Here is a 25980-nt window from a genome sequence, read left to right as displayed (position 1 = left end):
CGTGCGTGATGATATCTTCTCCCTCGCACTCAGCCGCCGTACTAATTCCTGGTCCGATGGTGACTTGAACCTACCTCCTAACGCTTTCAAGCGGCTGGCAAGCTCAGCATCTCCGGCGATGTCATCGAAAGGGTCTTGTTCTTGGAGAATCATCCGGGCCTCCTCTTCTACCTCATCCCCCTCCGACAGATGATCAGGCCAGTCAAAATCTGTTTTATCAGGCCTTTTTTTGGGGTCACGGGAGGATTTGGTGTGATGCCGCTCTTCCGAACGCCTTAATGATTCGTTGAATTTGTTAATTGAATCTTCAAGAGTTGCCGTTACCGTCTTTGTACTATCTTCTTCCGATTCCTCCGTGCTTCCATCTGAATCGTTGCTGGGGGCGGTGAGCGCGACCGTGATAGTGGCAGGCCTCTGGTCAGACGTCGCGCTTGCGGATTCCGAAGAAAACACCGGCTCTTGGGGACCTCCGAGGGGCTTGACCTCTACGGGGGGTGGAGACTTCGGTCTTTTCGGAGGAAGTAACTGTAAGGGCAACATACTGCGGTGCAAGCGCTGTATGAGTGGCCCTGAGCTCTCGGGTTCAGATCCGGAGGGTTTCGCGTCGGCGGGAGGTGGGCACCTCGCGGGTCTTGTAACGACCTTCCCGCGCGTGCGTCTCGCCACCGGGCCTGAGCTCTCCGAGCTCCCCTCTCTTCTTTTGGGTACTGTTGGCACCGTGGGCACGCTACGTAGGCGCGAACGTGTGCGCGCCGCTACGATTGATGCGTCGGCCTTGGACGGGCCAGCTGATGTCTCAGGTGTCGACACTTCTGTGCTGGGCGTCGTGCCTTTACGATTTCCGAAAGGTTTCAAAGATAAAGGCAAAACCTGAGCCTTCTGAGGGACGTTCGTCTCTACGTCCGAATCACTTGTAGACGAGAGTTTCTTTAGGTCTACGGGATTACGGGAGAGTGCATCGGCATTTACATTTTCACGCCCTGGCTTATGTTGGAATTCATAATCGTATTTACATAACCTAATTTTCCATCTGTTGAGCCTCTTGCCTGGATCAAGCGTAGAACGCATCTATTTGAGAGGCTCGTGATCGCTTACGAGCTTAAATTTTCTTCCATAGAGATACGTGGAGAAATATTCAATTGAATCGATTATGGCCAGACACTCTTGTTCCGTAGGTCCGTAGTTCTTTTCAGCGTTAGTGAAGATTCTAGAGTGGTACGCGACCGGTAGATCGTGGCCATCGTGAATTTGCGACAATACTGCTCCGAGTGCAAATTCCGAGGCGTCGGTCGTCAAGATAAATTGTTTAGATAGATCGGGATATTGTAAGATCGGTTCTCGACAGAGGGCCTTGCGAAGCCTGCGAAAGCTGTTTTTCTGCTCTCGCTCCCATACGAATGGTTTTCCCTTTTTGAGTAAGTCTGATAAGGGCTTGGATATGGCAGCGAAATCCGGAATAAACCGACGGTAATAATCGGCGAGTCCCAGAAATTGCCGCACGTTTTTCTGCGTCCTTGGGTGCGGAAATTTACACACTGCCTCTAGCTTCTTCGGGTCCATTCGCAACCCGTCGCGGCTAACGATATGCCCGAGATACGCGACTTCGCTACGCAAGAACTCACATTTATCCGGTTTGAGGACGAGGTTAGCTTCCTCGAGACGTTGCATGAGACGCCGGATTTTAGTCTTATGCTCCTCGAGAGTTTCCGCAAATACTACAATATCGTCGAGATACACGAACAGTTCTGTCACTTGCAACCCAATCAGCACCCGATCCATCAGGCGCTGAAAGGTCGCGGGCGCGTTTTTGAGACCTACGGGCATGCGAGCGTACTCGTAGTGCCCGTTTATCGTGGAAAACGCTGTCTTTGGACCGTCTCTCCTATCCATCGGGATCTGCTGGAAGCCGCTCGCTAGATCGAATGTCGAAAAGTACGTAGCTTTTCCCAGCTGTTCGAGTATTTCTATCATATTCGGGAGGGGGTACGCGTCGGAAATCGTCTTCTCGTTCAGTTTACGGAAATCGATGACCATGCGCATCCGCGGATTCCCTTGAGAGTCGGTTTTTTTGGGAACTATCCAGACCGGCGAGTTATACGGGGAGCGTGAATGAACAATTATTCCCTCACTTAGCTTTTTCTCAACTTGCCGCTCCAGTTCCGACCGATACACCACAGGAAATCTGTATTGTTTTGCGTTTACCGGGAGCTCGTCCACCGTCGGGATCCGATGGCGAACTTGATCCGCGCATCGCAATCTATCGCCTGGTAGCTTATACATGTGAGGGTATTCCTCGATGAGACTTATAACATGTGCACGCTCTACCTCATTGAGCCTATCTAACCGCAGTGATTTAATTATGGCTTCTACTCGATCCGTCGGCGGAGTAGTCTCTACACCGCTACCGTCGGAGCTTTCGCCGCTCCAATAGCCGTTCTCCCGATATGGCTCGAAATCTTCGAGTTCCTGAGGCTCGATTTCTAATTCGATGTCGTCGAATAGCGTGTTTATTGTTAAGACGTAGCACGATCCTCCCGTAGGAGCAACGATACTTTCTCCGATAAACACACCCGGTTGAGTTTTGATTCGCGGTAAGTATCCCTCCTTCAGATTCGCGTTCTTTAAAGGGATGCTTATTTGCTCACTCGTACGCTCGCGCAGTTTATAACTTCGTTTCTCCGAAGCGATTTTCGCCGCTAACAAGCGCCTTGTAGGTTCTGCGTCGGAAGGAGGTAGGCCTATGAAAGGCTTAGGTCGGATGGGATCGCTTGAGGTAACTAGAGTATTATGGTGAAATGAATTTTCGGCTTTTTCCGCGAAAAAATAAGGTTTACCGATTAATGCGTCGCTTCTCAGCGGCAGGTTTCGTAACACATAAAACTTGGCTGGTTTTTCAGAGATGTGGAGGACAACTGAGCCGAGTGTCGGAATATCCGATTCCTCTAATCCTGTTACCCATATTTTATCGTCAGTGTTTACAATTAAGTCTGGATCGAGGGCATTTAGTTTAATTAAGCTGGCTGATGAACCCGTGTCAAGACAGAATTTTCCCTTCTTGTTACGAAGTTCGGGAGCACTTAGTTCGACTACTGGGCTCTCCTGGTCGGTGGGGGTCCAGAGAACGAGACATCGTTCTCCAGGAACCTCACTGACTGTTGGTGTTCTCGGGGTCGACTCGACTCGCTCACTCCGGTCGGGCCCGCAGGGGAATTTGCCCGGCGAGCCCCAGGACAGTTTAAAGGCTCCCTTTGCGGGGAACGTCCCGGAGGTGACCGTTGCTTTAATGGGCAGCACGGGCAACCCCTGGTTTGTTTACAGCAATATTTATATCCGCAAGGTGTTAACGGACTAGAGTATGACTTTCCCGTGGCAACCTCGCGGTTATCAGACGTTTGCGGGGGTTCAAAAAATCCGGTAGCCGGTTGTGGTGACTGGCTTCGATAAGCAGACGTCGGTTTACCTTCCCAAGCCGTCGGCGACGGAGTTCGGGAGTTATAGCGAGCGTAAAGAACACGCGCCGATTCGTCCTGGCTCGAACCAATTCCTTTCCATCGGCTACTTCGAAGCGCTAGCTTTTCGGCGATTTGGAAGGATGCTTCGAGACTTTCCGGCTCTCGCAAATCTACCGCGGCTCCGATATGGGTAGGCAACCCTTTTATGAACGAACCTAGCGCGATTCGATGTAGCGGGTCCCGGTTCAGTTCTGGCGGATCGATGCCAAAATATGACCTGAACGCGCTTCTTCCCCCGCTTAGCAAAATTCGGACTTTATCGTAAAATTGCCCGACGGTTTGATCGCGTTTCATCCGGACCGTCGACAGCGCCTCTGTATAGTAATCGTAAGTATGTCCGCGGGCGAGTCGATTTTTCAACAGTTTCACCAACCCGGCCATGGTCTCGACCTTCTCGCCGTAGATGCAGTTTCGCGCGTCCCCGCGTAATCGCGATATTACTGCGCCGAGGTACTGCGATTCTGCCGCGGCTGGCACGAACATGGACGCGTTCTGGATGTCTTGCAAAAAATCCCGTAACGGCATGTTCTTCCCGTCAAATTCGGGAATGTTCGCGAAATTATTTTGAATAGTCAAATTTTCCACCATAGTGGAGACACTGGCGACCAGGTCGGCCGTCATATCGGTGGCGTCTCTGGCCTGAGCGTGATTTGGCATGTTGGTAAGTCCGGGGGTAGGGAAGGATATCGAAAGGATAAGCGATTCTATTACGTATAGTTCGACTCGCTCGTTTGTTGAAAATAAGAAAAATTCGAAAAATTTTTGTGGTTTTGAATTCCAACTAAAAAAAAATTGAATCCTCGATTCCAATTCCCAAGGAAAATCACCTCTTGTCCCACTTCTGACACCAGTTTAACCTGTCACGTGCGGAGCGGTCTCGCACGCGACGGCTTCAACCCTCTAAGTTCTCACGGAGGTTTATATTTATTTCCTAGGTGGGTTGGGAGGTGAATGTCCTCTACAGGGCGTTCCCTGGGAATAGGTTTGGAAGATTTCAATTTATCGTACCAATGTTTTGATGGAAAGCCAAGTTAAAATGTTTAATAGGTCAAAAACTAAAAAGCAGAGAAGGTTCGAAACAAGGAAGCTTACAATTATTTTGGTCTTATACTACTCACGTTCTCTCCCTCTCTCGCTTCGCAGCTTCGGCTTCGAACTCGCCGAAGTATACACGCCTTCACACACACTTACTCACAGGCTACACAGCTCAATAGAGTTCGTGGCTTAACGCTTGCACTTATTTTATCTTCGTAAGACTTACACCGCGACGCGAGTAACCTTTTACGGCCGTGGGTAGATTAGAGAGTTACGCTCTAATCGTCGGTTTCGGAAAAAGGATTTATAGCTCTATACGTGGTAGCTTCGAAGGAGCCGGGTTCCGCTGATGTCGTTATTCAGACCGCCTCAAGACGGGACTGCCTTCGCTCGCTCGTCCGACACCCCTTGGAACGTCGGGTGGCGAGCGAGTTTTCGCTGAATTTACAATTCGGGGTTTTCGCTAACTACATAATTCCGGAACAAAGGCTCGCCTCGCGACAGTCATCCTCGAAGCGCGTGATTTCGCGTTCGCCTCATCCCGGTGTTGATTACACCCGGGATCCGGCGGGCGCGAAGACGCTGACGTTGCTGGCCGTCCAACTACGCCGTTCCGCTCGGTTACTCCACGAACTGGTTATAATAAAATATTTTATATAGACTAACTAATATGTTTATGCTATGCTTCCTTGCTTCTAGAGATAATAATAATTGACATAATCGGTGATATAGTCCGAATAAATGTGCGGCGCTCGTGACATGTGCATTACAACCAAAAATGAATAGAAATTATGGACATCAATAATTTATTTATCAGTCATTTATAAACATTAAAATTATTTGAAAAATTATTAAGTGTGGATTCTATCAATTATAAGACGAATTAAGGTAATATTGTTCATTTATTAATATCTAATTTTTTTTTCATATTTTATAACATTTTGTCTTTGTTTTGTGAGCAGAATTTTACAAAGCTAAAGGATACAATTATTTGTGACTCAATACTGAAAAATTTCATTTCAAATTTAATAGGTGATAATGACCACCCGAAAGCCTTTCGGTGAATTGTCGAAAAGCCAAAGAAATCGGCGATTAAAAAGAGTCAATAACGGATCACTATTGCAACAAATTCCTTCTCCACTGCTAACGAGGCCCGATGTGAATAGTTTTTCTGATGATAAACAAGATACTGCTGGTTGTACAAGTTTTAATAATTTGATATTGCCAGAAAGTTCCATTGAACGTCAAGATGATATAATTTCTGATGATAATGTGAAAGATGTCGATGTTGGTCCTGTGCAAACTAAAATCATTGATCCTGATACAACAATTGATTTAAGGACTCAAATAGGACAATGGCAATGCCAATATGATATAAGTCAAGCGGCCACCGGATCTCTTTTAAAAATGCTCATCAATGTAAACTCAGTTGATGAATAAAAAAAATTACCTACAGATCCACGTACCCTATTCAATACACCTCAAACTACTGTCATTCGCTCCGTTAAACCTGGGGAATACTTTCACTATGGCTTAGAGCGAAAACTAATTGACCAGTCGAAATCTATTGGAATAGATAAATTTGCGAAAAATATTCTTATAAATGTTCACATCGATGGATTGCCAATTTCAAAAAGCTCAAAAAAGACAGTTATATCCTATTTTAGCTGAAGTATTTCTAATAATTGCTACACTTTTTGTGATTGGAATATATCATGGATTTAATAATCCTGAAAACTGCAATGAATTTCTCGAAGAGTTTATAAACGAATACAAAATTCTGCATTTGACGGGTTTCAAGTATAATTATTGTCAATTTTTTGTGGAAATTAGAGCTGTCATCTGCGATTCTCCAGCTCGTTCTTATGTGACATGTACGAAGGGACATTCAGGTTATTATGGCTGCATCAAATGTATGCAGGAGGGTGATTATCAAAATTATCAAATGAGATTTTTATCGACCGATGCACCGACACGTACAGATGATAATTTTATTAAACGTGTTAATGAAGACCATCGTCTTGGAAAATCAAAATTTGAAGAGACTGAAATTGGTATGGTTTCCCAATTCCCTGTGGAATATAAGCACCTAGTTTGTTTCGGAGTTGCAAAAAAAATTCTAAAATCACGGATCACTGGATTTCGTGTAAATGAAAAAACATTAATGAAATTTAACCATAAAAAAAAACAACAAATTTCAGATGTATTAACTTTAATAAAGAGTTGGATACCGTCAGAATTTGTTCGAAAAACTCGAGAATTAGATGAAATTGATCGATGGAAGGCAACAGAGCTGAGATTATTTTTACTATATGTGGGTTCTATTGGTCTAAAAAATTATTTACCGGAAGAATACATGTATCATTTTAATTGTTTACAATGTGCGATAAGGATTTTATGCGATGAAACTGATTGTATTAACAACAACGCGTGCGCAAGGAGATTATTAAAATATTTTGTTAATGAAAGCGCGGAGTTGTATGGCAAAAATTTCGTGACTTCCAATGTGCATAACTTGGTGCATTTACCTGACGATGTTCTAAAATTTGGTAATTTAGACTCATTTAGTGCATTTTCATTCGAAAGTTACTTATATTTTCTTTAAAAAGTTTTGAAGAAAGGTGACAAACCATTGCAACAATTAAACAAGCGAATTCAAGAACGAGTCAATTGTGGTTTCAAACAAACTATAAAACAACGTTTGACTAAGCCTGAAGTAAGTAATTTTAATTTCAAAAAGTCTTAGAGAATTGGAGTTCCTTCACATGATAAAATTGACTATGGAAATTTTACATTCAGTGCTTCCCAAACTTGTGATGAATTCTGTTACACTATTAATCATGACATTGTTCGAATAAACAATATTAATATGAAAAGTAATGAAATCATATTGCAAGGACAAACGTTGACTAACTCTGAGAGCTTAAAAAATTACCCTATTGACTCGAAGTTAATTCATATAGTTAGTGGGAATAAGTGATCAGCTGATACTGAGAATTTTAGAGCAAGTGATATTTTTAAAAAAGCCGTTTGTATACCATGTGATGTATTATAGAATTCTTATTCATCAGAATTCTTATTCATACCATGTGATGATTCATTTTATTTTTTCCCTTTGATTCATTCTTCGAACTGAATGTTATTCTATGATAAAAATATTAATTTTGATTCATTTTATTTCAAAATTTAAAACATTTCGAAGATATATCATTCATTTATTGTAGTTTATTAGTAAATTTAATTTTTGTTATTATATGTTTTGTTCAAAAATATTAATAAACAACAAATTTTTTGAAACGCATCTATTTATCCTACACATTTTATATCGATTATAACAATTGCAACTTCAATTTTCGCGCTGTGCTACAGACATGCCATCTAAGTTTATTTGTAAGTACCAGTATACATCTAAACAGTAAATATCGGTCCATGTGTAATTTCCAGAAGCCAAGAATCTTCAACTACAATTTTTTAACGAACAATTATTAAGGTAAATTTAACGTTTTCTTCATGATTATTAACATTTTATTTTGATAACACATAATAATTAATATTACAATTTTATACTCATCGATATTTCATGTTTTAACACATAGTTTAAAAGAAAAAGAAAAACTAACCTCACATTTAGTTTTATTAATAACTTAATTTTTTTTTAGGATGTATTTCGTTGCTTTTTGTGAGGATTGATGTTAGACGGTAGCGAAAAGTTGGGTAGATGAAGATACAAAACTAATTAAACGGCCTCCTCAAAACGAAAATGCGACAACTGCTTGTAAAAGAAGAATAGACCCCAAGAGTAACTGGCTGCAGATAAAATATACAAGGCTGCTTGGACCATACAGTACACGAACTATTATTGTAGCAAATTAATGTTTATTATGAAAAATTAACTAAGCTACAATCGATGACAGAAAAAATTGTGTAATATTTTAAGCTCGATTTTGAAAGCAAAATTTATTAATTCCCATATTTTTCATCTTAACTTGAAATTTGGTTCTTTTAGAAACCTTTGATACGGCAAGACAAGTAGAAATGGCTGCTGTTCATTTGGCAACAAGTGACGAAACTACCGTTCTGAATATTGATGACAAGGAAAATAATCCATCAAAGCGTACGAGGCAACTACTGTTACGTTATCAAAAATCCGAGGAGTCGAGCGACGATAATGAAGAAGGTGTAGTATTTATTTAGTATATATATTTATAATAATAATTATAAATCAATTAAATCTTGATTGTTTAAAATTTTTAGAGAAAGATAATAACCAAAAAAATAAGAGCCTTCCTGAAAAGAATTTTGACTATAAGTCCAATAAAATCGTTGCCGATTCTGATGATTTGTTAGAAACTCAGCCCTTAGATTATAGTGATTTCTTCGACGGTGAAGAATACAATCATTTAAGAGAACACGAAACGAGCAATAAAAAGATATTGGTGACTAGTATTGAAACCGTTATTAGGTATTTCACAAATCTCATTGATATAGCTGTTTAAAGTTCATCATGCTAAATTTAATAATTATTTTTCTCTTTTATATAGAATTACCCTTTGTTCTTGCTGAAGGTGATAAAAGTTCTCAAGCTCCACAACATATTTTTATTAAGAAAAATAATGGAAGTAATGACGATGCCAAGAACAATAATTCAACTCAACTAGACAATGCTTCCAAAGACAAGATGCCTAATGAGATCATACATCAGAAAAACAGTGAAAAAAAACAGTGGTTACTAACAATAATGCAACTCAGCCTGGTTCTGAGGGACAAAAACAAACTGCTGCCAACCAATTTGATGCGCCAGTTTGTCCCTGCTGTCGTAAGTGCGATTCAATTCTGATATTTTTCTGATAACAATATAGCATTAACTTTTTAATGTTTAGAATTCTAATAGTCTTTTGCTATCAATTAAAATTTTATGCAATTTCTTTTGTTTGGTTTTAAAAATAGTGATGTATCTTTTCTGTTAACAGCTGCATGTCGATCGAAGCTGGATCACATGTTTCGAAAATTAGACACCATACTTATTTATGGTCCTAAATTCTAATGTAACTTCAAACTGTATACAGACGTCTTCAACCTCTGTTCTCAATGTTTTGCCTGAATTTACTCTGAAGAATACTGAATCATTGACGCAATTCAATCAAACCTTACTGAATAATAAAGAAGCACATGCACAATACGTAAGAACATTTAAGCTCAATTTTTTTGGTTGATTTATTTCTGGGTTTTCTTTTGTTTTACAGAAACGTTTTTTTAATTTTATTTTAATCCTGATAAATAGTTCAACCACATTTGTAATTCTTCATTAATCTCCTCCAATTAATGCAACATTGTGTCAAATTATTTTTTCAGACAAAACTTATTGAACTTAGAAAAGTAGCTGATGGAAAAAAACACGTCCGGGACGTATTAGCATTTATTTTAGATAATAACTTCAGTTGTAAACTGTCCTGGAGCGGTTAAAAAAAAACTATATCCCTGAAGGAGATGAATTTCGTGAACATTCTGACAAGTAAGATTATTATCTTCATTTATGCCTGATTCTAAATTATTTAAAATATTGTTTTAAACTTTTTATGAAATCATGATTTCTAATCTCAAATTCATCACAATTATGGGTGTAGAAGTTGTCGATAATTTAATGTAAATGATATGTATTCAGAAAATTTTATACCATTAGTTTGCACTAAACTTGTAGTAAATAATGTTTAGGACTACTTAGCGTCAAAAAATTTCTTTCTTAGTATTTTTCTTTTTTGAAAAAAATCGTATATTAAAATAATAATTTTTTATACTTTTAGGCACTATCATTAAGTGTAATCCACGGTGCACATTAGCAGAACTTAATGACGCAATAAAAAATTGGCTTCAACATGCCAGTGATCGGGTTAAGTATACGAATGAGAAACACCAAGCACTGAACAAAGAGTAACATAATGAAACTATTTAACTATTTTCTTCTTTCTTTTCTCTCAATTAAACAAATAATTTATTTCTTTTGCTTTATGTACTGTCCATAAATATATAAAAACTTGTTTTATTTTAATAAAATGATATTACTTCTATATAATACAATAACTATGTATGGTTTATATATAATATTTACCATTTTATTCATATCATTTTGTACTTATACTCAATTTCAATAAATATTCTTGTATTTAATAATGAAAAAAATTTTTTTTATACCTACAATAAAATATTCCAGTTCTGAAATAAGAAGTCTTAATGTAATCATATTTCAGACATCAAAAAAATGAATTGTTCAAGAGTTCATTATTGAGAACGCAGAAAAATGAATTCTCAGGGGAGCCATTTTTATGAATCATAAACATAAGTTCATAAAGAATTCTTATTTATGAAGTCAGTAAGAAGAATTCTTTGACAGCTCTTTTTTAAGAAGTCTTAATTTATTCATAAAGCGGCGCATACGACGTCTTAGGAACTTCTAAAACAGTTCATTCTGATGATTATTGTGACGTCCAAGCCATAAAAAAGAACTGTTCCTACATTCTTCCAGAAGTCATATTGTAATCTGGGCTGTCTGTGGCCTTGATTCGATAGACAGAGATCTGTCTGAAAGGGGGCGTCCATTAATAACGTGAGGTAGTTTTGAGAATTTTTTGACCCCCCTTCCCCCCTTGGTGAGATATTGTAAGATTTTTCTCGACCCCCTCCCCCCTGCACCAATCTCACGTGAGATTTTCCAAGATATCTATTTTGGGTATAAAAGCGTTGAATTTATTAAAAAAAAAAAAAAACACAATTTGCTTAATTATTTTTATTTAAGACTAGTATTGCATGAGAATATTGCTGTGATCTTGAATCACAGTGATAAAATTAGATAATAAATAATTAAACGAAAATTAATAAAATATTCATTCTAATTCAGTCCATGGAGACTCGTGCACGGTCTCAACAGTGACTATTGGAACCAACATATCCAAGTGATTTTCAATGAAATCATCTGCTCCTTCAACTTCGCTCTGATTTAGCCACTCTAAGCCGTTGTCGCTTGCACACAGAAGCTCATTTAAATGTATTTATAATTCACATTAAGTTAGTGTACGATTTTTAAAATAACAGAAAATTTTAAAATACTGAACTATTGCGAAACAGAAATGAAAGAAAGAAAAAAAGGATTCAACCTACCTTATAAAGGAACGCTAAAGTATTTCGAACCTTTCTCTCCGCCGCTTCTCTCAGAAGCTCGTTGATCTCATGTTGAACGTGCTGAACCAAATCTTCTTTCTTCGGAAAATTATGTTTTGCTGTGTTCCATAACTTTACCACCTGTTCCTGACAGCGCTTTTTTGTCTTTAAGACGTGTCTTTTGACGTGAGCATTATAATAATCTTGAAAACTCATTTTAAATTAATAAAAACGTCGGCTGAATTGTGTCAGATTTTGCCATATTTTATTCAAGACACGTTGTTTACTTTCATCTAGCTTTGGTTTAACTTAATTATAACGCAGTTTCACACCGTTTTCTGTTAGAAAAAATTTCGTGACATTTGCCAAGACCCCCCCTCTCCCCCAAGTGAGATGTAGTCAGATTCGGTTCGATCCCCTCCCCCCCCTAAACACCTCACGTAATTAATGGACGCCCCCAAAGAGGCTGGCCCTCAGGAGAATTCACCACGTCTTTCTGAGACGTTGCACGCGACTGTCTTAGCTCGTTAGTTTCAGTGTTCACTTTGTTTTCGTCAGATCGTCTGACTGAATCAACAAGATGGCCGTTAATGGCACTCGTGGTTATCGCTTCCTACATGCGAAATTTACGAGCCCGAACGCACGAGCATGTCTCCCACAAACGAGTACATGTCGCCGGAAAATTTTTGAGAACCCACCGAAACATAACAGTTCATTTTTTACCTACCTTTTATTCGGTTGTGTTGTTTTTTGCGTTCGATTTCTTTCTCTAACCTCCGCAGTCTCTTCGTTATTTCTTCTCCACCAGAATCTCTTTCCCCGCTTCGCTTTTTGTCTTTCCCCATTTCCGAAAAATCAAATAACAATTACACTTAATTAACGTATGTATGGATGTAATATTTATTGCTCCCCTTGGGGTTACAAGGACTTCCCTTTTCCTCTTCCTTTACAATATTTTTACATGTTTTCTTAACCTATTCTTACCCTATTCTTACTTCCTACCTTATCCTTACTTAATTTCTAATTGCCTGTGCCCTGTGCCGTTGCCTTGCCATTCCCTTACTTTCCCTCTTATCCTTTTCTTATTCTTTATCCTTATCTTTACTTAACCTTATCCTATTTTACCTTATTCTATTTCCTATTCGTCCTTATCCTAATCGACTTCCATTTCCCATTCATCTCTCACTCTTTCATTCTCTTGTACATCCCTGATCCTTTCCAGTTCTCTCATCCAGACTTCTCCCACCCCCTCCTCACCTAACATCTCCCTCACCACCTCCTGCCAGCTTTCCCCCCTTCTACCCCAGCCCACGCACCTTTCCCATACGTGCTCCCATGTTTCCTCCTCCCCCCCGCACATTCTACACCTTCTCTTTTCCTCTTCTTCCCAGTACCTTGCCTCCTTCATCTCGCTTCCTAATCTAAATCTTGCCACCCTTGTCCACCTGCTTTCCCCCCCATCCCTTTCCCAGATACCCTGATATCCCTTCTCCTTTCACTAGCCTGTACCATCTGTTGTACCTCGGTTCCCTTATTTTCTCCCACCTCTCTTTTCTCTGTTCTTCCCTCTCTCTCTCCTCTATTTCCCTAAACTCCATCTCGCCCCTCTCCCTTCTCGCGACTACCTCTCTACTCTCTGCTCCCCTTTCCGCAAAGAAACTTTCCCTTTCTCTTTCCCATCTCGATCCCTGCCTCCCAGCTTCAGCCTTTTCCCTTATCTCTTCCCAGCATCTCCTAGCTAACTCGCTACCTTCCCCTCTCTCCAGCTTCCTTTCAAAATTCCATGCCCTTCTCCCTCTGTAATTCCTCTCTTACTGAATATCCCGGTGTTCGCCCTTCCACTCCTAATGTCCATCTCAAAAATCTATCCTGTACCGCCTCGACCGCCCTCCATTCTCTCCACCCCCATATCTCCGATGCATACTCTATTACCGTCCATACTAGCCTGTCAAATAACCAAATCCTTTTTTCCCAATCCCTCCCAAACCTTTTTCCTATTCCCCATACCTACCTCATTACTACCCCTGCCTTACGTACTCTCTCTTTCACCTGTGCTTCCCGTACCCCATTGCACTTTACTCTATACCCTAGATAGCTGAACTCTTTCACCTCCTCTATCTTTTTCCCTTTCCATCTCCAATCTATATTTTTCCTTCTGCCGCCTCCTTTCCTAAATCTCATAATCCTTGATTTCCCTACATTTACCGTTAGCCTTTTCCTATCCATATACCTTTCTAACTTCCTAATCATTACCTCCATTTCCTCTTCACTTTCCGCTAGTAGCACTATATCATCCGCATAAGCTAACGTACATACCCTGCCGCCGGCCAACTCCACCCCCCAACCCTTCTCCCTCTCCCCATTTCCTCTTCTAAATCCGCCAGCAGCAGGTTGAACACATGCGGACTGAGCGGGCATCCCTGCCTTACCCCCCTCGCCGTCCAGAACGCCTCTCCTACCTTTCCCCCGCTTCTCACCCGACTCTTTGTTTCCTTGTAAATTTCCTCTATCCTTACCCTTAGCTCTTCCCTCACCCCTCTCCTTTCCATAGTCTCCCACAGCACCTTCCTGTTCACTGAATCGAACGCCGCTTTCAAGTCCACAAAGAACGCCACCATCTTTCCCTTGTCCTTTCCCACCTGTCTATTGATTAAATAATTAAGTACATATACATTGTCAATTGTACCGATGCCTTTTCTGAATCCCGTTTGATTTTGCGGTATCAAGCCCTTCTCCTCTACCTCTCTTTCTAACCTATCCGCTAATGCCATCGCATACACCTTATATAAAGTTGGCATTACCGTCACCCCCCTGTACTCTTCTACCCCTTTCCCCTCCCCCTGCTTTACTATGCGCGCTATCAATCCCTCTCTTCAATCCTCTGGCCAGCCCTCCCCCACCCAAACTCTGTTACATGTTTTCCATATCCACTGCTCCATTTCTTCCCCCCCATACCTCCATACCTCGCTAACTATTCCATCCCCCCCTGGTGCCTTTCCATCCCTCAGCTTTCCGATCACCTTTTTAATCTCTTCCCTCTGCAGCTCCCCTTCCCCGTCGCCCTTCCTATTTGCCATCCCCCCGCCTTCTGTTACCTTGCTTTCCACTCCGCCTAATAATCCTATGAAATACTCCCCCCTCTCCTGATCGCCTATGTCCTCATTCAGCCTCTTCCACTTCTTTTTTTCCCTGTTAACTATCTCCCATACCTTGCTTTCTGTCCTTGCTTCTGCTGCTTCTTTTATGAAACCCTCATTTTCTTTCTTTTTCCTCTCCTCGCATAGCCTATTATATTCCCTTCTTTCCTTTCTACACGCGTCCCCTTCCCCCTCCCCCTTTCTCCATTTCCCTAGACTCTGCCTAACTTCCGCTTTTTTTCGCCTACATTCCTCATCCCACTATCCCTTTTTCGCTTTCCTCCCCCTCCCTCCTACATCTAAGGCTCGTCTAAACTCCCTTATTCTTTTCTCTATCTCTTTGCCTACATCCGCTTCTCCTATCCCCTCCCATTTGACTTCTGTTCTAAACCTCATCCTACCCTCCTCTGTCCAGTCTCCTCTACTAGTTCCCCCTACTATTTTTTCCTTCCTTGTCCTAGTCACTGCCCCCCTCATCGACACTATTACCGGGTGATGATCCGAGTCAACCCTATCCCCAATCTTTATCCTTTTGACCCTATCCCTTACCCCGCTTTCTCCTATAGCGTAGTCTATCACCGTCACCTCCGCCCCACCTACATACGTAAATTCTCCCTCCTCATCACCCTCTATGTTCCCGTTCATTATTGCCCATCCTGTCTCTTCCGAAAATTGCACCAGCTGCTTACCTTCCGAGTATATTTTCCTGTCCTTTGATTTCCTACTCCTACTCTCCTCCTCTCCTTCCCCCCAACATCCTCCCCCCTCCTGCCCTGTCCTGGCATTAAAATCACCCCCCACTAGCACTTTTGCTCCTCCCTCTACCTCTTCTGCCCGCTCCTTCAATTCCCCTATCTTCTCTTCTAGATCCCCATTTACGTATATTCCTATTACAACCCATTTTCCCCCCCTACACTTATTTTCCTTATTATCATGCCCTCTTTCACCTCTTCCCTCCCTCCCTCCCCACTCACTATCTCCCTTCTTACCCCTGATAGCATTCCGCCTATTGCTCTCCCCTTCCTTTTTTTTCTCACCGTATACTGCACTTCCCATTTATACCCTGCTGGCAACTTATTCCTAATCCTTTGCCACCCCTTTTTTTCTATTCATGTCTCCATCAGAAATATTACATTCCACTCCCCAGCCCCCTCCAGAAATCTTCATCCTTTCTCGCGAGCCTCGCCACATTCCAGAAAACTACTTTCCACCCCTCCCTTTCCGTCTCGCCTACTCCCCCCTCTCTCTCCTCTTTCTCTCCCTCCCCCCTGCCTCTGCCCCCCCCCCCCCCCCACTACCCATTCCACCGACTGCCTTTCCCTACGTACCCCTTCCTGTGCTTCTATACTTCCCTCTTGTCTTTCCTCGCTTGCTGTCCTTTCCCTATCGCTTTCCCCTACTTTTCCCCTCCCCTCCCTTTGCCGCTCTTCTCTCTCTCTCCCTGCACCGTCCCTAAGCACCTCTCCTATCTCATCCCACTTCCACATTTTCCCTTCCATCCGGATCTTTGCATACCCTATACTTACTCTGTTTGCCCTTCTCTCCTCGATAGCTGCTATCTCCCCCAACTTCCATTTCATTCTCCTCTCTGCCCAGGTGAGATCCTCCTCTATTCTCTCCTCCCTCCCTTTGAGGAGGCTTTTTCTTCCCATTACCTGACTCTTTTGCTCCCTATTTCCTAGCCTTGCTATCCATATCCCCTTTTCTGCCCCCTTTTTCGCGCTTACCTCCCACATATCCTTTACCTCGACCTCTACCCCTATCACCTGCATAATCTTTTTCAACCCTTCCTTTTCTCTTCCCTTCTCTATTTTCGCTCCTCTCAATACTATATTTCCCCTTCTTTCTTCCCTTTCTTTCCACTCTATGGCCCACTCCATCTCTTTTAACCTATCTACTGTTACCTGCGCCACTTCCGCATTCCCCTGTCCCTGCCTCTCCCCACCGCCCTCTGCACTCTTCTTTTCTAATTCTACCAGCCTCTCCTTTACCCTTTCCATCTCCCCCCCTCTCCGCTCGTCCACCTCTTCTAGTCTCTTACCTAGGTCCCTCATCATTTCCTTCATCTCCCTCCTCTCTACTTCCCACTGCTCTTTCCTTCTAGTCATTTTCCCTTCAATCTTTTCCATTTCTTCCCTGATCCCCCTTCCCTGCCCTTTGACCTCCTCTAGACCTATCTTCAACTCTTCCCTAATCAGCCTGAGCATATCCTGTATACTCCCTCCCTCTGCCTTCCCTTCCTCACCTGTCTTGCCCTCCGGCGACCGGTGCACTTTCCTGCTCTTTCCAAATACTCTTTCTCTTTCCTGTATCTCATCTGCATCCTCCTCCCCTTTTTCCCCTTCCTCCTCCCGCTTTCTCTTCCATAAATCTAGCACCGTCGTCGCCGATCCCAGGCTATGCCTCCGATCCCTCCCTAACGCTGCTACTGCACCCGGTCTACCTTTCTTTTTCTCCTCTTCTTCTCTTTTCGCCCCTTCTTTTTGGCCACCCGCGTTGCTCATACTCTTCCTCTCCGCCACCGCGCCCTACCTTATCTACCTGCCGCCTACCTGTCTCTGCTCTATCCCCCTTCTTACTCCCTAGATGTCACCGCCTATTTTTGTCTTATCCTTCCCGTTGCCGTCCGCCGGCTCTTTCTGCCTAACCTCAAAACACTCCCCCTTTTTTCTTTTTCAACTGTCCTTCCCTTCTATTCCTGCCTCCCTATTCCCTTCACCCGTCCGCCCGTCTATGTCTTCCCCGCTCCTTCTCTGCCCTATTTCCTTTCCTCCTCACCTTTGCTATCCTGCTAAATTCTCGCCTCTCCACTCACACTCTTTCTCACACCTGCCACTCACATCCAAAACGGAAACGGAAGTCACACTTAATTAACGTATTTTCTGGTTAAAAGTACAAAAACACCCGTGAATCACGAATTTACCACACAAAACTCTCTTCAACTGTGACTCTCGCTGGCACAAAGAACGTTATGAAGATGAGTCAGCGGGGACAGGCCGGGCGGCGTGATTTTTATTATACTCTCTGGAATGTGGCTCACCCTGGCGGGAAGTAGCGGTACTACATTGTAATCTCGAAGAACGAGACTCGTAATATAATAACAGGTAAAAGGTAGATCAATTATACCTTACCATTATTTCTTCGTGCTTCTACTTCTGTCATACCTCAGCCATACTTCCGCCATACTTTAACTATACCTCAGCCTGTCGTGCCTCGCACATACTTCTGTCATGTGGATAGGAATAATATGATTTTTGTACCGAAGTAGAGAGCAATGCTTGCGTTTCATTCTGACCAAATGCGAGTCATTTCGCTCTTATGCATCACGTATCAATTTGTTCGACAACTAACGAATCCCGAAATGCAACCGCATATTTTCGACGAAAATGATTTCGATTCTTAGTTTACTGTCCCCGGTTTGATCATTGCGCGAAAATAACCCTGGGTCGTGGCAATCTTGCGCTCGTTGTTACTGCTAGAATCACAGAAAAGTTGGTCACCCGTGTGTCTTGTTGCCGCGGAAATATTCGACGTACGAAAGTAAATACATGGTGTCAAAGTTAATCAATTTTCTCGCTTCGTTCTCCAGAACATGAATAAATTGATTGTGGTGTAAAATAAGAGTGAAATGCCTTCGACAATAAGGCTTCACTTTGAACAGAATCGCTTCTTTGTACGGCATCACAGCTAGGTTACCCGGTAATAAATCCAAACGAGCCCATTGCATTCTGCAAAATCTTCTACGTTTCGAACTTAAGCTACCTCCATAGCCAAGAAAACTTATCCCGTATATTTTTACATAAGATATTAGATGGGAATAAAGAATCCCAATGTGAGGCGTGTAACACGTTTGACATTTCGAAAATTTTAGAATCTTCGATAGACTCGTTCAAACTGTGCGAACGTAAGGACCTCAAGCCTTCCGAAGCTAAAAAATACTAAAGAATTGCAATTTTTGAGCTACATCATCCCGTCCTCGGCAAACGGTAATAACGGAATCTTGATCAGCCGGATCGGCCACGCGCGAACGTCCGCTAACCTCCGAGCTGAACCTCATGTTATGCTGTTTTCGTGTTGATTATCATTTATATTTTTAAATGCGGACGTTTTTGTCACGCTTGTCTCAATGCAGATATTTTCAAACTACTAATCTTGCTGCTCGCCTAGCTGCGAACAGAGAAAGTCAGTCCGACGAAACCCATTGCGCAGAATCTTTTGCCAGATATTTCAATTCCACCTGTTCCGCTAGTAAGTACTGAATTTTCGACAAAAATTTCGAATTTTAGATTTATTTCTAAGTGATGGGTTTTACCGATCCTGAAAAATTTTTGATACGCGCACTCAGGATTTTGCGTATTTTCCGAAAAAAAATTCAACTATACTTTTAGTCCCAAAATCGAAAATATTCTTCCACACGCAAAAACGGTCAATCTCAAAAAACGTCGACCTTACCATCGGGGATATCGTCGCATTTTCTTCAAGAATCATGCAAAAAGTTTCTCAAAATATCATAGGGCTAGATTATGGAGGGGGAAGTCAGCTTGTTACAGGGATGGTCACCGTGCATATCATTTTCATTCAATATTGTAGTATATCATTTAAAGATATCGCCTCTGCCGCCGCCGCTGTGTCAAGAATCCAGCCCAAACTCAGCCGGAGTTCGGAGGTCCCGAACCTACCCGAACTCGGCCGAAGTTACCCAAATTCGCCCGAATGTATCCGACAATAGCCGAACCCAACCTTTTTTCTTCATTTTCATGTTTCTTATTCTCAGCGATGAAAAGAAATCTTTAAAAGACATCCAATTGTTGGTGGATAGTGTCAGATTTCTACTGACTAAAACCCTCCTCCGCTCTACACCCAGGACTGAGAGGAACCGCTTTCGCATCACTTCACTCACTCCCTGTGACCGGCCAGCTGTAACGGCCCTGCTCGCCGCTCGTCAGCGTGGCGTTGGCTATCTCAACCAGACAGTCACGCCTCCGTAGCCCTTTTTGGAACTACCTTTCGTGTCCACCGTGTCCCTTAAGTACACTGCTCGTCATCGGGGCGTCGTCGCACAAGTGTCCAGTTCGCTTCTCACCAGCATACACGACACTACTTCACACACACACACTATTCCACTCAACATGTTCGGTTCAATCTTGTCTTCATGCTTCGCGTTGCTTAGGGTTGGTGCCTTTGCATTGAGTATCTGCTACACCCTCTCCGCTTGCCTACTGTGACACCATTTTTTATGCCTGCTCCTTCACACTCTACGCCACTTCACTCTACTACTTACACTACGACCCACCACCGTTACGTTTCAGTCCGTTGTGCCTGCGCGGCGGTCCCGAAACAGCATTCTGCTGGCCGTCCTGGTATCTGTCCTGTATCTGTATCTGTTTGTTGGTGGCGTGGAGTTCGCACGGGCCCTTCAAACAATTGGCGCAGCCTCGCCAGTCTTCCGATCGTGCAGGTCACCCCCTCGGCTATCGTTGTTCTGTAGTGCGGGAATAGCCTGTCGTGCTCCGCTGTTCCCACCCACTTACATGCCGAGGTGAAGACCACTCCGTCTACCACCGCTACGTCGCGTCCGGGGGGCTGTATGCTCAGCGGGTTAGTGAAATTAACTAGGCGCTGCTGCCTCCCGTCTCGTCGGTTTAGGTACAGTATGGCTCTGTTACCACCGAGGTAGTTAACATCGCCATACGTCATGCGCACCGTCCACGGTATAAAAATAAGAGATAGCCCGACTGCCCCATACTCCCTGTGCTGTGAGGATGAGGTAAACAATAATGGCGGCGATCTAGCAGTCAATATTAACGAAAGTTTGACGTTTGCATGTGGAAAATCAAATCTGCTGCTGAAGATTAAATGGGTACATTAATATTTGACAAAAGCAGATAATTGTATGATGAATGTATGTGACTATACCGACAATATATTAGTGAAAATGAAATGCATGATGAATCGAAAGACCAAAAATTAAATAAAATTTCATTGGTACGCTTTCTTGATAAAAATGAAACGGTAATCACACTAAATCAATCATGCGAAGGATGCACAATAATAAATGTGTGGGGTCATAATAAGGTAATTACGCATTGTATACCGGGACAATCTCTTGAAACTATACATACAATGTGCATGCGCGAGTTATATCGGCTCCTCGGGCAGGCTGGCCACTTCGAGTTTCAGCTGTAGAACTCTGTTTCTGGCGGCGATATAGTTCATACGAATTTTTGAGGTTAGAATCTCAAACAGTCGAGGTAGTGAATCGGAAAGTTGATGCTTATGCTCGTTGAAAATCGGCTTAATTCGACTGAAATGATAAATCTGTTTAAATGTTGGGTGCTTGGAAGAAACGCAGCAGGTAGGTCGGAACACTTTATTTGATCACTTTTATTATTTCGTACATTAGAAATAACAATGCAATTTCTTTCTATCAACAGGTGATAAAGCCAAAATAATTACATCTCTAATATTCACTGTTATCTGCCTATTAAATTCATCACACGTACAAAGATCATCGCCACTATTAAGCAACTAAGTAACTTTCTCACTCTCTTGTGATTTCAGGCGGTAATATTGAATTTTATCACTTTTGAAAATGAGACGTTAAACCGAGTGTTCAAGAAATTTTAATATCTCACTATCTGTAATACAACTGTGAATCTTTTTTTTCTTGAAAATAGTTCAACAAAATTTACAAATAGTTGATAGTCAATGTATTTTTTCTGATCAATAAATTACTGCTATTACTATTAAAAATTTTCCAATGATTATCAGAGTTCATTTCGCAAATTTTCAATGATGTTCGATTAAATTAATGAAGGGAACCTAATACTCAAATTGAAAATTCAAGTGATATCAGATTTATTAAAATAATTTCTGTATTTCAGGTTAGTGCGGTTCGAAACAAAGAAAATCTAATCGGAAGCGTAGAACTCAAGAACGTAGATCACATCCTGTGACACAAGTTGAAAATCAACTTTCTCAAAATGCGCCTCAACGTCACAATGAGCTTCAAGGACAATCATGTTTTAAAGTAATGTCGGAACATTATTACGAGGATATTGAGTTATCGGATTCAAGATTGTGTCCCTTGTTCCATCAAAATAAATGAATATCTAATTTTCAACGAAGTTCATGAAGATTTTTTTCCAAATAATGTAATCCGATACAATATCTTGTTCATAGTCCTCCGAACATCACCTTGCAACAAGGATATTTGGAAAGAGTCCTTTTTTGTAGAAACCATTATAAAATTCCTGGTTTTCAATTCGTGCTACTGAATAACTTCTGCGTTTCAGGTTCCATTTCCGATCTCAAAATTAGATTTTTTTTGCTCCAGACAACGCTAACACGCAATGCAGAAATAATTGCGGTAAATGGAGATTCACAAGCCTTTAGTTTTAGCGTAGGACCCTATAAAGAGTGTAAAATTGAATTTGGTTTCAAGTTATCGTGCAACTAGCTAGCCACATGACACCGTCTACTAAGATTAAATTCATAAACATTTTTAATTGAAGTTATTTAACAATTCTAGATTAAGATTATTTCAGTTTGCCTAGCAAAATTCAACCCTACAATCTAATTGAGGACTTGAAAAACTATTCATCTGAATTTAATGCCGAATAGAGTAAAAGTAAGCTTCAAAATAAGATACCAAATTAAATGGCATAAAGTTTGAAAAATAATGCTGGTCAATAATAATGCTTGAATTGCAATGGTGCACAGAATGATTCCTCGGTAGAATGAATTGGCAGCAACGGTTAAGTAACAAACTTATCGCCATTGACTAGATCAAAGTAAAATCATGGGATCTTCAGTCATTATGATCTGTAGTATATCCCGCTCTTCAATTTTGCCTCAACTGATGTTAGGAAGGTGGCGATGGCCTGATAAAATTCACTCTGGCACCTGGTGTCTGACGGAACAACCTGGTTCGATGGTTAATTATATTTACTTTATTTATATTACTTTAATTATATTTATTTAATTATATTTAGATTGCACCGTTCGAGACACCAGGATCCTTGTCACCTAAACGTTTTGATCATCAGGTAAGGCATAATTTTCCTCGTGTTAATCAAAGTTCAAACTTCGAGCCTGCTGAAAAAAAATGAAATTTATCATTGAAACCATGTTAAAATATTGTAATAGTCAAAGATCACATAATTAGAAATTTACTTGCATGCTTCCATGCCTGACAAATTCAGTCCCGCTTTGACAATGAATTATTTCGTACCTGTAAATATTAGAAGCTATTATTATCAGACCGGATCTTTTGGTATTTTTGGATACAACTAATTTCCAATAAAATGCACAAAACATAAATCCTTAATGAGACGCATTGCCACCAGACATCACCTGCCTCAATGCTCGAAAATCACAATCGCAACTCACGGATCGTTAGATATAGCTTTTTTTCTCTTTGTATTCTGGGATATCTGGTGAACCCTCTTTGTTAACGGAACATTGATTGTTGTAAAATGGAGCTGTAGAAACTTTGTCAACTAATCAATGATGTCTGCGAGGGTTGTTGTGAGTATCGCATCGGGTACAGTTGCTGTTGATCGCCACTATTTGTCCTCCTAAGCTTCGTGTTTAAGATGAATAATTTTTTTGTTTCTTGTTACTCATTTCTTTCATTTATTTCATGTTCATCGGCACTAATTACTGACTTCTGGAGCACTGCACCATAACGAATCTACTTTGGAAATATCTTCTACTGGGTCTCAACCTTTCATTTATTTTTAATTTTATGTAAATAAAGAATCTGTTTACAATAAACATTGTTTTTACTTACCTACCTCTGTTTGTCCAGACTTTCACTTGTTAATGACATTTCACATTAAATTTCAGATTTCTTCTTTCAATAAATAACACCCAGTTTTTGTATCATTTGATATTTGCTTTTCCGTTAAATTCTTTACTGCGTCGGTTGAATATATTCCGATATCGACCACGATATTGCTGAACGATAATATTCTTCTTAGACAATTCACGCTACGTAAAAATAAACAGCAGCATAACTTTAATCCACGGCTTTACACGCGAGAGATTTACAGCTTTTGTCACATTTTGTGTACGTTGGCGCTCTGCTCAGCAGACGAAAACATCGCCGAGGGGCGATTTCACCGACCACTGAGATTGAATTATTTGGCGCATTCGCATTGTATTATAGTTTCAAGAGATTGTCCCGGTTTAATATTATCATTATATTAAAATATTTCAAAAATTTAATGTGACTTTTTTACGTAAAGTATAGTTTGGTTTGCTTCTCTTTTACCTTACTAGTCTTTACCATTTCCCGACTTTTTGGTTTTAGTTGATTGACGCATTCTCGTGACTGTATAGTAATGTAAACAGTATGCAATGAATTCTTCCTTATACAAATCACATGGAAACGAGAACTTACAACTTATTAGAGTATCGTCAACTGTCACCTGATATATATTAGGTACGCCATTGTTGAAGTGATTTTCGCAAATGAAATAATTGAATTCAAGATCGACGCCAAATTTTTTCAGAGCACTGGATCACTTTTGAAATATAATAGTATCCTTGGGAGCATGAAACAAAGAGTTTTTTTCGTCAGCTCCTAGACATACGCTCCGACAATCGGGCAAACAACAATTCACCATATTCTCGTCCTTTGAGTAAACGACAGAGACCCAAACGTCGATCCCGGATTGCCTGTCAACTTTCGTAAATACTGTGTGGTTCAATCGCCACCATTATTTTTTACCTCATCCGCATCGACGCATGAGGCCCCTAGCGGATTCCCACCGTACTAAGACAAAACAATCACCGCTATCGAAGGCCAGTTGGACCATCTCTTATTTTTACACCGTTGCATCGTCGCTCCGCTGTTTCCGGGTCGGGCGGCAGCGACTGTGCGGGAGGACCCTCTCCTCCGTTGAGTTTTGGCATGCTCCTTAGCTAATCTGAGGGTCGTGTCGAACTCCCGGGAGATGTCGCCCTTCAACGGTTCGCCCGGCTCCATGTCGTGAAGTTATCCCGTCTTTACAAAGCGGATCTTGTGCTTGTATTTCAGGCTGCACTTATGTTTGCATGCAGCCGCCCTGCTTTCTTGGCTCCGTGCGGGCACTGCTCGGTTTTCACCTCTCTTCTGCCTTTCGGCCTTCTCCTTGGTTGGCAGGACTCGTCCTACGTATCTGGTGGCCGCCTCCCACTGCTCTGGCTTCTCCAGCATCGCCTTGACTATTTCGTCGATGCTTTCAGCTCGGCCGGTGATGCTCCACATCTCTTCTCTTGGTTCTTTCCAGGCTGGGCAGTGGAACCAGGTATGAGCCGCGTCGTCGCTGGGGGCGTCGCGGTGATGCTACTTCGGCGTCACCTCCCTGCCTATGTGGTGTAGACACGCCCCGAAGCAGGTGTGGCCCGTGAGCCCCTGGGTGAGGTGGAACTCCGTTTGTCCGAACCTCTTGTCCACCTAAGGTACGACGGATCGTATGGCCTCCCTGGTCCATGCCCCCTTCTCGCCACTGCGCCACTCCTCGTTCCGATGTCGCATCGTGTTCTCCCTCTCCTCGCGCCTGAGCTTTACTCTGGCTGCCCTACCCTGGTCACCCACCGCGGCTTCTGCCGCAGCGACCCTTTTGCGCCCGGCTGCCATCGGGTGCAGTGTGATCAGACCCGCTAGGACCATTGCCGCCGGGGATGACACTGTTCTGTATCTCGAGTTGACCCTAAGTGCGCAAGCCCTCGCCACGCTGTCTACTCTCTTTTGGTTCCCAGCGATGCTCAGAAAGTCCGCCTAGATCGGGGCTCCGTACAGCATGACCGAGGAGGACACTCCGGTTAGAAGTTTCCTTCTGCTGTGGGCGGGCCCCCGATGTTCGGCGCTGTAACCATCGTCGTAGCCTTCGTTGCGGCTCTCTCCACATGCTCTGCGAAGTTTAGCTTCGCGTCGACGGTCACCCCGAGGTATTTTGCGCTTTTGCCTGGCCTGATCGCGTGTCCCTTCACTATGATGGGATTTACAGTCAGGGTGCGCCTCCTCGTCAGCACGACGAGCTCTGTTTTTTTCTCTGCCAGGTCCAGTGCCCTCTCCTTGAGTAAGGCCCAGACGCTTCTAACGGCCTTGTTCGTCTTCATATCCAGCACTTCCGCGGTCCTCGCCGTCACCAGGA

At 42.3% G+C, this 25980-nt stretch overlaps 1 protein-coding gene across 2 annotated transcripts; it reads left to right on the top strand.

The window, feature by feature from the left end:
• Positions 1 to 8124: 8124 nt before the first annotated feature.
• On the top strand, positions 8125 to 10557 carry LOC124182986. Of its 2 annotated transcripts, XM_046570883.1 has the most exons (5): positions 8125 to 8391; positions 8554 to 8724; positions 9089 to 9363; positions 9900 to 10059; positions 10349 to 10557. In XM_046570883.1, exons 2-4 carry the CDS (start codon positions 8583 to 8585, stop codon positions 10008 to 10010), a joined length of 528 nt encoding a protein of 175 aa, XP_046426839.1. In that variant the 5' UTR covers positions 8125 to 8391; positions 8554 to 8582; the 3' UTR covers positions 10011 to 10059; positions 10349 to 10557. The 2 variants fall into 2 exon arrangements, 1 of the variants encoding a protein (XP_046426839.1); XR_006870899.1 differs by lacking the exons at positions 8125 to 8391; positions 8554 to 8724; positions 9089 to 9363 and adding an exon at positions 9540 to 9727.
• The last annotated feature ends 15423 nt before the right edge of the window (positions 10558 to 25980 follow it).

Source organism: Neodiprion fabricii, chromosome 5, assembly GCF_021155785.1.
Source record: "Neodiprion fabricii isolate iyNeoFabr1 chromosome 5, iyNeoFabr1.1, whole genome shotgun sequence".
NCBI lineage: Eukaryota > Metazoa > Arthropoda > Insecta > Hymenoptera > Diprionidae > Neodiprion > Neodiprion fabricii.
Note: the sequence above shows the minus strand (reverse complement) of the source record. Positions and strands in the feature narration are given on the sequence as shown.

Excerpts from the sequence above, each read along its gene's own strand:
- LOC124182986 (XM_046570883.1), top strand. The coding sequence starts at position 8,583 with ATGGCTGCTGTTCATTTGGCAACAAGTGACGAAACTACCGTTCTGAAT. Across the intron at positions 8,725-9,088 it reads GAGCGACGATAATGAAGAAG|AATTACCCTTTGTTCTTGCT; the intron begins GTGTAGTATTTA and ends TCTTTTATATAG. Across the intron at positions 9,364-9,899 it reads GCCAGTTTGTCCCTGCTGTC|ACAAAACTTATTGAACTTAG; the intron begins GTAAGTGCGATT and ends TTATTTTTTCAG.